This window comes from Tupaia chinensis, unplaced genomic scaffold, assembly GCF_000334495.1.
Source record: "Tupaia chinensis unplaced genomic scaffold, TupChi_1.0 Scaffold000063_1, whole genome shotgun sequence".
Taxonomy (NCBI): domain Eukaryota; kingdom Metazoa; phylum Chordata; class Mammalia; order Scandentia; family Tupaiidae; genus Tupaia; species Tupaia belangeri.
In genome coordinates, this window is record NW_006159521.1 from 7,847,862 (window position 1) to 7,862,643 (window position 14,782).

General features: G+C 39.5%; 1 protein-coding gene across 1 annotated transcript in view; it reads left to right on the top strand.

Annotated features, from left to right (window-relative positions):
- ADAM10 (ADAM metallopeptidase domain 10) overlaps positions 1–14,364 on the top strand; it is a 166,487-nt gene extending 152,123 nt beyond the window's left edge. The window contains exons 15-16 of the mRNA XM_014581853.1: positions 11,837–11,963; positions 12,126–14,364. Of these exons, the coding sequence (XP_014437339.1) occupies positions 11,837–11,963; positions 12,126–12,220 (222 nt within the window). The 3' untranslated portion in view covers positions 12,221–14,364. The remainder of the gene's footprint in view (positions 1–11,836; positions 11,964–12,125) is intronic.
- Positions 14,365–14,782: the final 418 nt, after the last annotated feature.

Genomic DNA, 14,782 nt, shown 5'->3' on the forward strand with positions numbered 1-14,782 from the left:
TAGGTATAACAAATTCTGTGACACCAGGAAACCTAATATATTTATGTTTTTAAAAAATTATAATTTATGATTTATGTATAATCATTACATATCTTTGTAGGGTACAGAGTGGTCTTTAAAAACATTTATACAGTATATAATAAAAACACCAGGGATAGGGGCCGGCAGGTGGCGTAGTGGATAAGCGCGCTGGACTCCCACATGGCCGACCACGGTTCGAGTCTTGGACCTGGTCGCTTGCTTTCTCACTTTCCCTCTCTCACTCTCTCTCTCTGTCTTTCTGGTCAAATTAAAAAATAAAATGAATGAATAAATAAAATTAAATAAATAATTCTTTAAAAACACACACACACACACACACACACACACACACACACACACCAGGGATATAATCATATTTAGCACGTTCAACATTTAACATTATATTATGTTGTAAACATTTGAAACCTGCTTCACTGGTTATTCTAGAAGTACTGAATTGTCTGTGACATACTTTACTATGAAATATAGTTCTAAAGAAAAAGACAAATTGATTAAAAATCAGACAATAAGAGGTCTCATAAACTAATGAGGATGGATTTTTAAAAACGTAGATAATCTTAGTATAGCCAATAAAGAAGAATTTGTAATTTCCATGTAGAGGACTATGGGAGATAAGCATTTCATATTCTGAAAAATTCTGTGATATCACTGGTCCAGTTAAAGATAGGGAAAAAAAAGTTTCAGGCAAAAAAATGTATTCGGTGACGGCAGTAAGATATGTAGCCCCAGCTAGGTGCTACTGTATAGGATGTCAAAAAAAAAAAAAAAAAAGGAAAGATGTTTAGAAGCAAAGACATGGTAAAGGCAGAGATTAGTTGATTTATAGGCTTTAGAAAATTCTTGATTTTAGCCTTCTTTAAGTTCATTCCAAAGAGAGACTCAGCTACTTTTAACATTTTGGACTTTTCCTCTCTTACCTAGTATTATACAATGAGTAATGGTAATAATATAGAAACCATAGAAACCTGTGGAGACAACTATCTATCAAATAATTGGTCAGTTTCTACTTAAACCTGCTTGTGTGTAAGATAGTTGAATATGCATTTTTAGCCTTTTCATCGGGAAATGTAATACCAACAATCAGTGTTATATTGATATATGTGGGCTTATCCTTTTTTTTTTTCTAGTTGTTTTGTGTTCTCTTCTGTTTATCTCCCTTTAGTTTTCCTTATTTAGTATTTCTTTAAGTATTTCATGAAGAGCTGGTTTAGTTTTGGTGAATTCTTTCAGCATTTGTTTATCTGGGAATGATACTTTTTCTCCTTTCCATTTGAAGGATAATCTTGCTGGGTATAATACTCAGCTGAAATTGTTTCTCTTGCATAATTTTAAATGTCTTCCCATTCTTTCCTTGTCTGCATTGTTTCAGTTGAGAGATTGACTATTAGTCTAATGGGGTAACTGTAACTTGGTGTTTCTTTTAGCCAGTTTTAGAATATTGTCTTTGTTTTTTACCAGATTGATTCTGATATACCTTGGAGAGATCTTCTTATGTCTGTTTGGTGTCCTTTGTATTTCTTCGATTGGGATGTCCACATGCTTCTATAAATTTGGAAAGTTTTCAGCAAATGTATCGTGAAAGAAATTTTCTGTGCCTTTCCCTATCTCTTTGCCTTCTAGAATACCTGTTATGTGGATATTCGGCTATTTAATGGTATCTAGGATTTCCTTTATGTTGTCTTTTTTTTTTTTTTTTTTTAAAGGTTTTTGCCATGAGATTTGTGCACTCCTTGGAGAGAGACGAAGAGAGAGACAGAGAAAGAGAGGGAACATGAGAAATCACCTCCAGGGGAATGACTATGCTGCAGTCCCTTCTCCTCCATTCTCCTCCTGGGACCTTAGGCATGCATACAGATGCATCTGGCATGATTTTCAGCTCACCAGGTTTGAGACTTGAACTGTGGTCAGCCATGTTGGAGTCCAGTGCCTTTACCATGTCACCTGCTGGCCCCTGTTGTTCTGATTTTTTTTTAAGGAATTATGTGATTTTTATTTATTATTATTTTAGTTTTGCTATAGAGCACTTGTGCTTGCCAGAGAAAGATGGGGGTTGGGGAGAAAGCAAGTGAGAAAGCAAGTCACTAGATCCTAGGCTCGAACCACAGCTGGACACATGAGTCCAGTGCCCTAACCACCACATTACTGGCTGGCTCCTGTTATCCTGATTTTTTTTTTTTTTTGGAGAGTTTTTTGCTACAGGGCACATGCACTCTCCAGAGAGACAGAGAACAAGAAATCAACCCCCAGGGGGGGATGGCCATGCCACAATCCCTTTTCCTCCATTCTCCTCTTGGGATTTTAGGTATGCACGCACACATGTCTGGCGTGAGTATAAGCCACCGGGTCTGGGACTCGAACCGTTGTCGACTACATGGGAATTCAGCGACATGCCGTTATGCTAACTGCTGTCCCCTGTTATCCTGATTTTTAATGTTTATTCTTCCATTCTTTTTGGTTTCTTAGACCTAATCAGAGGTTTTTATCTTGAAGGTCAGAGATTCTTCTGTGTGGTCTAATCTCTGTTGATACTTCCGAGAGAAGTTTTAATTCACTGCATCATATTCTTTCTCTCCAGAAGTTCTGTTTGATTCTTTGTTTCAGTGTGTCTGTTTCTTTAGGGAGTTCCTCCAAGTCATGAAAGGACTTTCTCATCTTCCGGAATTGGTTGTCCCTTTTCTCTTGCATTTCATTGAGTTTTGTTACAGTGAATGTTCTGAATTCTTTTTCTGATTTCTGTCATCTCTTATGTTTTATCCATTGCTGGTGAGGCGTTGTTATGTTGCAGTATTTCCTGGTTTTCGCCTATTTCTTGAAGCCCTTCTTTGATTTTTTTAGTCATCTGGTAAGATACTCACTTCTTCCTACTTCTTTGGAGTATGTTTCTGTAACTGTGTGTTTGTGCCCTTCTCTGTGAATCAGCTCTTTGCCAGTTTCCCTCCTCTACTGCGAACAGGAGTGTGGAATCCACAATAGGAGTTTTAGGTTCAGTTTTTCAGAGGAGAGTTTCTCTACTTTTACTGCTGATGGGTTGTGGAGAGAGAATTCCTACAGAGTCTCCTGTCTTCGGGTGTTTGGTTCCAGTTTATTCTAATCTTTCTGCTCCCAACGTGGATGGAAATTGAGCTGATAAATAGAATTTAAGTTGGTAGACTACTTTGCGTGATGCACTGTGCCACATGGGCCAGAGAAATTCCTCCTCCCCTACGGCAGACTGGGTAAGGGTCCCTGATGAGCTCAGGCCAAGTGTCTTTGTCCTCCCTGTTGCTCCTGGTTGGATGAGGGACAGAACAGTGCCAGCACACTTGAGGCAGCAGCTCCTACCCTCTGTGTCTTCTACCTCAGGGATCACGGGAGCCTTATTTGGGTTTTTACATGAAATATTTGCTGACACCCAGTCGCAAAGTATATTTCCCTGACCAGCATCATCAACATCAGCATCAGCATCAGCATCAGCTGGGAACATGATTAAAATGCAGATGCTTGGGCCCCGCCCCACACATATTAAGTCATTAGGTGATGGTTCATACTAAAGTTCCATAAACAATTTTTCCATCTTCTGTAATGTAATGACCCTGTTTAAAGTTTATTTATTCTATGAATGAGAGAGTGAGAGAAAGCAATACCACTTGTGGGGGTCTTAATGCCATGTTTCACCCCAGCTTCAATCTGCTCTGGGTCATGGGCACATAGGTGCCCTGTGTTCTCAAGAAAGTCTCTGGAAGCCTGGCGTCTTCCCATGTGAGTCGGCCTCTCACAGCATCACATTTTACTGCTGCACCACTGTCTAGTTTTCTAATGACTCTTTTAAAAAGACTAGTGATGGTTTTAATTTTTCTATTTTATTATCCTGATAGGTTGACAATGGAGAGTGATTGCAGATCTCTGGAGTCCTTCACTTCCTAGTAGAATAGGTCACACAGGTTTCACTTCTGAAACTTTAACAAAGATGCAGTACTGTGACAGGCCTCAGCATTTGGTTAGGATGTAGTGTATTGTGTTAGATAAACGAAGTAGATTTCTCACACGCCATCATTTATATGGCAAAGAATTTTAAATTGTGCATATTTGTTAACTGAAGATGGGATATTTTCAGGGTCCCTTCAGTGGGATTTTATCCTGTTTGCCCAGTCAAACTCAAAAGTTTAGTAGCCAGTTGCTTTCTGCTTGGCCAATGTTGTGGTGGGTGGGGTTTGAAGGATAGAGGAAGACTACTCAAAGCCCAGACTAGAGCGTTTTCTGGGTAGGAATGTGGCTCTCTTCCTCTGTAGGGATCACATAATGATAGGCCCCCACGGTCTCAGGACCTACAGGAAGTGCAGAGTGCATTTGCTGATAGTGAGGGTTGTTAAACACTGTGATAGTCACTGAAAGTGTTATATATAGTTGGCTTTTCCGAATATCATTCCAATGGCAGATTATTTTATGTCCGAAGAGACTTGACCTCTCCCCCTCACGTGCTCTCCCCATTTTCAGTTCTGTATGCTATTTTTTACAGAAAATAGGAGGATCTACCTATCTCTTTAAGGAGGTAATGCCAGAGCAAAGTTCCTAAGGACTAGTTGAAATAGAGGGTAGAGAGCTGTTCCATGAAGAAGGACGCATGTGAAAAAATTGTTAAAAGTATAATTTTCCTGAGGCCGGCAGGGGTGGGGTAGTTAAAGGCACGAGACTCCCACATGGCTGACCGTGTTTCAAGGCCTGGACCTGGTGGCTTGCTTTCTCATCTTCTCTCGCTCTTTCTCTGTCTCTCTTTGACCAAATTGAAATTAGTAAATGTATAATTTTCCCAAAGCAATAAATATATCTCTACTTTTTTTTTTTAATTGCCAAGGGGTGCACGTCCTTGTCCAGGGGCTGGGGAGGCGAAGGATACAGGGGAAGCACTGCCTAATGGGGGTGGTCAGGACACAGTCCCTTCTCTTCCATCTCTGTGTCCTTTCAAAATTCGGGGCACACAGCATATTTTAAAAGTTTTTGAGGGCTGAGATTCAAACCGTGGTTGGCCAAGTAGACTCTGGCTCCCTTAACCACTAGGCAGTGGAGTTAGTCTTTCTTTTTTTGTTTTGGGAGAAGTTTAATTATTCTTGGGACGGGGGGGGGGGAGGGGCTATTTACTTATTTCTGTCGGTGGGGGGGGAGAGGCTATTTACTTATTTCTTATTTATTTATTTATTTATTTATTTATTTATAATTTGACTAGAGAGAGACAGAGCGAGAAAGAAAGGGAAAGTAAGAAAGCAAGCCACCAGGCCTGGGACTCAAACCACAGTTGGCCATGTGGGAGTCTAGTGTCTTAACCACTACATCACCTGCTGGCCCCTAGTTATTCTTTTGTAACTAACAAAATACTGAGTTGTTGGAAACCTCATGACATATTTTTTTTTTCATGCAAAAGTGTGCCATGACTTTTCTGAGAAGCCAATATACATTAAAAGTAGTTTTTTTCATATTGGGCCCCAGTCTTCCCAGGATGTTTCTAATGTATCCTTCAGAAACCATCTATACCACTACAAAAATATATGGTTAAAACAATAGAGGGATCGGGACCAGCAGTTAGCGTAATGGCTATGTTGCTGGACTCCCACGTAGTGGACCGCAGTTCGAGTCCCGGGCCCTGCGGCTTAAACTCACGCCCGGCGTGTGTGCGTGCGTGCCCAGGATCCCAAGAGGAGAATGGAGGAGAAGGGATTGCGGCCTGGCCATCCCCACTGGGGAGTGATTTCTTGCTTTCTGTCTCTCTGTCTCTCTCTGTTTTTCTGGCAAGCACCCCCACCCTATAGCAAAAAAAACTCTCCAAAACAAAAAAAAGAAAAAAAAATAGTGGGATCATATCACATATACTTTGCTGTACTTTATTATGTGCTCTAGTTCTACTCTTGTTTTTTTTTCTGTCTCCAAATTGCTAGTCTACCCTGGAGATCTTTGGTGGAAAGCTTTTGAAGGAAGGATTTTACATGAAGAACTGACATGGTCATTTTCAAATTTTAGGTAGCTATAACACTGATGGCCATGTAGATTTCTTTTTTTAAAAGTTTATTTATTACTTCCATGAATAAGAGAGATAGAAACTCCCGCAACAGGATCTTGATACTATGGTCCCAGAACTTCTGCCAACCCCTGATCGTGGGCGTGCAAGTGCCTAATGTATTCAGAGGTCTCTGGGTGGGAATCACTGTGTAGCCTGAAGGAATATGGTTTTTAGCAGGGAAGACTAGAAGGAAGGGACTGTCTTAGAAAATACAGTGAACATCAGGAATAGAAGTGCATCTTTTGTAACAGAACTAGTCCATCAACCTGAAAGTAGGAGGAAGACTTTGGCCCATTATATTTAACGAATCAGATCACATTAGAGACAATACTACCTACCTAGAAGATATTTGGAGTGGTACAGTAGTTTTCTAAGTAACTGAAGGGGCTCTATTGGCATTTGATGAGTGGAGGTCAGGGATGCTAAACTTCCTGCATTGTTTAAAATGGTCCCATGCTATTGCCACTTTGATAGATTGAGGGCAGCCTTTACACCCTACCTTTTGATAAATTGCAGGTCTATTATTTGAGGATATCTAAAAGCAGAGAAAAATAACAGAACATGGAAAACTTAAATAATAATGAGTTTTTTTCACCTAAAGGAGAGCAGAACTTTGAAAATTACTTTGTATAGAAAAATTTACAGAAAATCTGGCAGTCTCAGTAGGACACAACAAGTGACTTTCAAAAAGTAGTTTATAGGAGAGAAGGTCATAGGGATACAGAGCAAGCTCTACTGTGCTGAAAGTACTGCCTTCTACCATTTTGTGATGCCTTTGGACTTCCTAGTCACCAGAACTTGTGACGTGTCCTGGACGTTACTCAGCAACACTGGACAGCCTTGGAGAAGTGTGTGTCAGCTTTGTAGGACTGGATATTGACATCTCTTCACAAGTTTTGTTAAGGACTCAATGCCAACATATATATACATTTTTTGGCATTGTTCAAAATAATTGTTTTATCTTTAATGGAAAAAAAATCACATTCAAAAAAAAGGGTTCAGGGACCAGCAGTTAGTGTAATGGCTTTGTCACTGGACTCCCATGTAGTCAACCGCGGTTCGAGTCTCGGACCCAGTGACTTAAACTCACACCAGGCATGTGCATGCCCAAGATCCCAAGAGGATAATGGAGGAGAAGGGATTGCGGCATGGCCATCTTCCCTGGGGGGTGATTTCACGTTTTCTGTCTCTCTGTCTCTCCCTGTCGTTCTGGCAAGCGCATGCGCCCTATAGTGAAAACCTCTCCAAAAGAAAAAAATAAATAAATAAAGGGATCACATTTAAAAAAACCCTTTGTTTAAGGAACAGCCTCCAAGAACATTCAAGCAGCAGTGAGAGGGAGGGGAAAGATTTCAACAGCCTAGTTTTCTTCAAAATATTACATGACAGAATACAAACCAGTTCATAAGCTAAAAATGTTACTGAATGGTGAGAGGAATATGGACCCTTCGTCAACTGAGAACAACTGAAGAAAGTGAAAAGGCTGGGGCTCAAGTCCTCACCACATTTTGCTGGCTTCATTAGACTCAACCAGGATTATATTCAAATGTTGTGCAGTCAGTAAACTAAGTCTTCAGGCCAAATTCAGGGAGTTGCTGTGGTATCTTCAGCAGTTATTGGGGTCACAAATAAGGAAGGCAAAAAGAAGAGCAAAACTACAGTGAATGTTGTGCTGAAGCTGAATCCTTTGGATCAAACTTGTATTTATCTGGAATCATATGAGGTTTTTATCATTCATCAGAGGAGCTGTGTGAGATCACTAAGCCTGAAATGCAAAGAAAGTAAATGCACTCCGTGATAAGTAGGTATCATGAAAATTGCAGAAAGATTGCAATTTTGTATCTTGGAGATCAGTGTATACTTAAAAGGTCAACATAGAAGGTCTCAGCCTGCCTGAAAGCTTTCACTTTCACACGGATTTTGATACACCTTTTTAAGAGAAGTATAATCTATCTGGAAGATCTACCAGTCAGGACAGTTCTTACAGGCAAAGTCAAGAATGCCACTCTGGAATTTTTGTGGGTATAGAGTGGAGAACTCAGGGCTGATTCTTATATGAAATATAACAGAAGTAAAACTTTCTGAAGCAAAGAAGAGAAGGAATCTTGGACCAGACCCTGGAGAAAGGGTGAACGTTTAGCATTGACATCCCCTGGTACAGGATTACACTGGACCTCATTCAAGTGTTGTGAGTGTACCGTTGATAGTCAACACTGATTTTATTTTCTCATTTCTACAGACTGACAAGGATAAGTCATGTGTTTATGAATTCTAGAGAGATGAGAAAAAGGACAATATTAGAAGTATTTCTGAACAACCTTATTTTTCCTTCTCAGCAGAAAACAATTTGATTTATTTTTTCCTTAAAGAAAACAGCTAATAGACATCCTTATGTAGTTTTATGTAAAAATATTTTCTGACCAGAATTTTATTTCATAATTTTTGTAATTTTTCTTGGACTCCTTTTGCTTTTTTTTTTTTTTTTTTTTAATGTTTAGGTCTGGTTCTTAGTGTTTAAGGGAGCTGGATTCCTCATGGCTGACCACAATTTCATTCCCATCCCTGGTAGCTTGAAAAACATAAAACATACTGGTCATGTGTGAGTGCATGCCCCAGATCCCAACAGAATGGAGAAATGGAGGAGAAGACATTGAGGCATGGCCATACCCCATTGAGGGATGATTTTACTCTCCCTCTCCCCCTTCCTCTCTGACTCTCCTGTCTCCCTCTAGTGAGCACATGTGCCCTCTGGCAATAAATAAAAAATTTAAAAGGTTTTTATTTTATTCATGGTAGAGAGTGTGTCTGCACTTGCATGAGATTAGGAGACAGAGCACCCCTACATGGTCTCATCATGCTGCAGACTCCTTTCCCAGGTCTCTAAGTCATCAGGGTCATGGGCATGTGTATACTGTCTAGTGTGTTTTCAGGCCAACCTGGGAATCTGAGCCCACACTCAGTCATATGGTTTCCAGCACTGCAGGTCAGTTTCCTACTAACTACACCATCAGGCTGGGCCTCCTTTCACATATAACTGATTGTTTCATTTCTACTTGCAAACATCTGCCTTGTTAGACTTGTATGGAACTGTCTTCTTGACCTGAATTATACCATGTTTGTTGACACAGTAAGGTGGCAGTGTTTAATCTTCCCATTTTATACATTTTTTTTTTATTAGGCCTTTTGGACTTGATTCATGATTTTGCAATAATCTTTATTTTCTCTTGCCAAGCACACCAGAAAAATACCAGTGAAACAGATTCTGGTGTGTTTTTAACCATCAGGTAAATGGCTTAAAACCTTTTTCATAAGGATATAATGTTGATATCTACAAAAAAGTTTTGTGACCAGTGGAAAAAAAAGTAGCTTGCAAACTGTGGGTTCCAAACTTGATTAAGCCCTGTCATCATAATTTGTATGGGCTACAAATTGTTTATAGAACTTTTGAATGAGTTTGCCAGCATTTAAAAGTAGATTTCACATAAAAATTCCTATTTTAGCTTCTCTTAATAAGTCAGATCTTTCAGCAGTAAAGCTGAATTGCATTACACCTTACCTGCCATCTAGGCATTTAAGTTTGCAGTCTGCAATAATGAGTGATGTGAAGGACAAACATGAGATACTTTCCACAGATTGAAGAATAAAAATGAAAATAAAGAGAAGGAAGGTGGCTGTGGAACTTTCCTGTACAGAGATCTAATATGAGAATAATATGACTTTTGTGAAACCATAATTAAATGTAAGTCATTCTAAGTTTGCTTTTAAAACTGAAAAATAAAAATAGTGTACACACGTATACACACACACGCACACACCCCTACCTTTCCCTTTTCTGTTTCTTCTTTCTTGATCATTCTCACAGCCATGAAGCGAGACCATGAAAGGTAGGCATTATGGCAGGTTGGGGTGCCCATAGCAGCACAGAGCAAGCTCTTGGAGCCTGACCAGGATGGGAGGGTTTGGGATAGGGGAGACCATCATTACGGAGTGTCAGAGTCCAAGAGGGGTGAGACGGGCACCTCTGCAGAGGGGACTGGTAGGGGTTTTCAGGGTGCAAGGGGGTAGAGGGACTGCCTGTGCCAGAAAGTAAGGAAGTGCTCATAGAACACTGGAGACGTGTCCAAAAGGCACAGCAGAGATGGTGATGGACTGTAACCCATGTACGAAGTAGGAAACAGGTGATGGGCTGGACTCGCCATAAAGAAACATTAGAGAAACCCAGACTGAGGGAAATTCCCTCAGTTCTCTCGTCTCTCTCCTTCAGTGAGAGAGACAAGAGAGGCAGAGACAGCTCTCTACCAGGGGCCTGGTTCCGTGATCCACCTACAGTTCAGCCAGCTCCGGTCATGGGCACATCTGTGCCTGGCATATTCAGGGAGGTCTTCAGCAGCGAACCTGAAGTGGGTTGGCCTTGCAGAGCCTTGTGTCTTAGCATTACCAGATCGAGGCACCAAGTCATATACTGGCTAGGCTGTGGAGAGTGTGAAGAACAAACAAAACAGAGTCTATAGATAGAGAGTAAGAGGCAAAACACAACGGAATGATTAAAACCAGGACATGCGTAATAACATGGGAAAATATCGGGTCATTGGAAAAGTCAGGACGCATTTTTTTTTTTCCTATGCAAAAATGTATCATGACTTTTCCGACAACCCAATACAGTAAATTATATATAAAATGACCCAGCTCTATGCATGTTTGTATATGTGTTTGACAGACAAACACATTATATAGAAAAGAGACCAAAAGGCAAGTGAGATTGAGTGGTTTCCAATAGGAGGTACGGAGTGTCAGAGTCCAAGAGGGGTGAGACGGGCACCTCTGCAGAGGGGACTGGTAGGGGTTTTCAGGGTGCAAGGGGGTAGAGGGACTGCCTGTGCCAGAAAGTAAGGAAGTGCTCATAGAACACTGGAGACGTGTCCAAAAGGCACAGCAGAGATGGTGATGGACTGTAACCCATGTACGAAGTAGGAAACAGGTGATGGGCTGGACTCGCCATAAAGAAACATTAGAGAAACCCAGACTGAGGGAAATTCCCTCAGTTCTCTCGTCTCTCTCCTTCAGTGAGAGAGACAAGAGAGGCAGAGACAGCTCTCTACCAGGGGCCTGGTTCCGTGATCCACCTACAGTTCAGCCAGCTCCGGTCATGGGCACATCTGTGCCTGGCATATTCAGGGAGGTCTTCAGCAGCGAACCTGAAGTGGGTTGGCCTTGCAGAGCCTTGTGTCTTAGCATTACCAGATCGAGGCACCAAGTCATATACTGGCTAGGCTGTGGAGAGTGTGAAGAACAAACAAAACAGAGTCTATAGATAGAGAGTAAGAGGCAAAACACAACGGAATGATTAAAACCAGGACATGCGTAATAACATGGGAAAATATCGGGTCATCGGAAAAGTCAGGACGCATTTTTTTTTTCCTATGCAAAAATTTATCATGACTTTTCCGACAACCCAATACAGTAAATTATATATAAAATGACCCAGCTCTATGCATGTTTGTATATGTGTTTGACAGACAAACACATTATATAGAAAAGAGACCAAAAGGCAAGTGAGATTGAGTGGTTTCCAATAGGAGGTGAGATTATTGGTGATTTCTGTTTATTTCTTTGAAGCTTATTTTATATTAAAGAAGTTAATACATATATACATATAATATGTATATCCCCCAACCAGTGAATACTCCTTAAAAATGAAAGCGAAGTATATTGTATTCTGAATTTTATATAATACAAAATATTCTAAAATAATCTGTTTATTTCTAGGCTCATTGGTGGGCAGTATTACTTATGGGAATTGCCCTGATCATGTTAATGGCTGGATTTATTAAGATATGCAGTGTTCATACTCCAAGCAGTAATCCAAAGTTGCCTCCTCCTAAACCACTTCCAGGTAAGAGTATTTAAGCAAAGCATGTGTTTATGTAACTCAGAGCTGAATTATAATTTTGTCTTCGGTAACACTTACAGTATGTTTTCCTGGAGAATAAGACGGTTGGGTGAGTGATTTGTTTTCAGAGGGTTAATCTCAGTTGCTTTTGCTTGTGACCCACAGGCACTTTAAAAAGGAGGAGACCTCCACAGCCCATTCAGCAGCCCCAGCGCCAGAGGCCCCGGGAGAGTTATCAGATGGGACACATGAGACGTTAACTGCAGCTTTGCCTTGGTTCTTCCTAGTGCCTACAATGGGAAAACTTCACTCCAAAGAGAAACCTATTAAGTCATCATCTCCAAACTAAACCCTCACAAATAACAGTTGAAGAAAAATGGCAAGAGATCATGTCCTCAGACCAGGTGGAATTACTTAAATGTTAAAGCCTGAAAATTCCAATTTGGGGGTGGGGGGGTGGAAAAAGAACCCAATTTTCTTATGGACAGATATTTTTAACCTAATGGCACAAATCTTAGAATATTATTAATGTGCCCCGTGTTCCCTGTTCTTCGTTGCTGCATCTTCTTCACTTGCAGGCAAACTTGGCTCTCGATAAACTTTTATCTCAAATCAAAAAATATATATTTTTTTCAACTGCCATTCAAGGCTAGGCGACTCGACCACCTCGACATTGGAGACATCACTTGCCAATGTACATACCTTGTTATATGCAGACATGCATTTCTTACGTACACTGTACTTCTGTGTGCAATTGTAAACAGAAATTGCAATATGGATGTTTCTTTGTATTATAAAATTTTTCCGCTCTTAATGAAAAATTACTGTTTAATTGACATACTCAGGATAACAGAGAATGGTGGTATTCAGTGGTCCAGGATTCTGTAATGCTTTACATGGGCAGTTTTGAAACGAGAATCAATTTACCTTTTTCTTATGATGGAGTTGGTTTTGATATTCATTTTTACTTTATCAAATGGCTGCTATAAGCACGAGTGACTCTGCTGAAGAGCACAGTTACGCGCTGTGCAAACTGGACATAAGCAGCACACTACTTCCGAGCTAGTGCTTCGTGTAAGTGTCTGATCTCTGCTCACATGTTTCACACTTTCTAATTCAATTCCATTTTTTAATTGACATGAAATTTTATTCATGCCTTGGTAGAAATTATGTCACTGAAATAATTATTTTTATTTGTAGCCTACTTCTTTGTGTTCTCCATATATCTAAGGTATGCTAATTATGTTTTTTGTCTGATAATGGAAAAGAAAAGCTGTGTCTTTATCGAAATATTTGAACAGTTTTTTAGCATATCATCACTGATCATTGGTAACCACTAAAGATGAATAGTTTGCTCAACTAGTAGTTAAAATTGTAGGTAGGCCTTCTGACTTTTTTTTCCCCCTAAAATATTTAACAATGAAGGTGAAACAGCACAATGTCCCGTTCCAAATGTATTTTTTTTTAAACTGGTGTAAATAATTGGCATTTTAAAGAAAGAGAAAGCAAAAGCATTTAATGTATTAACAGGCTTATTGCTATGCAGGAAATGGAAGGGGGCATTACACAAAAAAGTAAGCTTGTGACATATTTATTGCTTCTGTTTTCCAACTACATCACTTTAATGAGAAGTAAGCAGCTATGATTTTCCTGGCTTCGCATAGGAGGCAAATTTAGGGAAGGTTGAAAAGACTTTTTTTTCCTTTTTTCTTAAGAGTATAAGGTTTACACAATCATTCTCATAATGTGACGCAAGCCAGCAAGGCCAAAAATGCTAGAGAAAATAATGGGATCTCTTCCTTGTAAACTTGTACAGTATGTGGTGACTTTTTTCAAAATACAGCTTTTTGTACATGATTTAGAGACAAATTTTGTACATGAAATCCCAGATAGACTATAAATAATTCTAAACAAACAAGTAGGTAGATAAGTACGTAATTGCTTTTAAATCATTTAAATGCCTTTGTTTTTGGACTGTGCAAAGGTTGGAAGTGGGTTTGCATTTCTAAAATGGTGACTTTTTTTCTGCAAGAGTTCTTAGTAACTTCTTGAGTGTGGTAGACTTTGGAACATGTAAATTTTTTGCTTGTAATGTTATCCTGTGGTAGGGTTTTGGCAGGTACACACTGCCCTATTTTATTTTGAGTCTAAGTTAAATGTTTTCTGAAAAGAGATATGTGCACTGAACTCTTTCCACTGCAAATCAAGATGTGGTAAAATGAAAGGATCAAGACAAATGAGATCTAATACTACTGTCAGTTTAATGTCCGCTGTGTTTTATACAGTATCTTTTTTGTTCACTTTGGAGATTTTTACTAAAAATTGCAAAAAATAAAGTATTGTGCAAAGATGTAAGGTTTTTTGAAACTTGAAATGCATTAATAAATAGACTTGATGAAATCAATTGAAGATTCTATACTCTTTGAACTCAGAACTATCAAAAGACGTTTCCCACAAGGCCACTTCTTAGTGAAAAGGATGATTGAGCAGAAAGAGGACTGATTGTTTCTTCACACAAGTATAGAGATCTTTCTTCCTAGTTGGAGTCCTGGTAGAACATTGCCAGTTAGATATCTCTGTATCGACACTTAATGCACATTTAAAAACCACTTAGGTCATCTCAACTGCTGTGCTTTGTTTCTAATCAATATTCAGTGCTCGTCTTGGTGGATGAGCTGAGTCATTTTGGAAAGTTGTGGTCTTATTTGTATGTATTTCTCAACATTTTGAATGCTAAGCATCATTTATTTTAAAAGTCTAGCTTAACGATAAGTATTATTTGAAAATTTTCACTGAACATTTTCCTATTTTGTCAAGTTCAT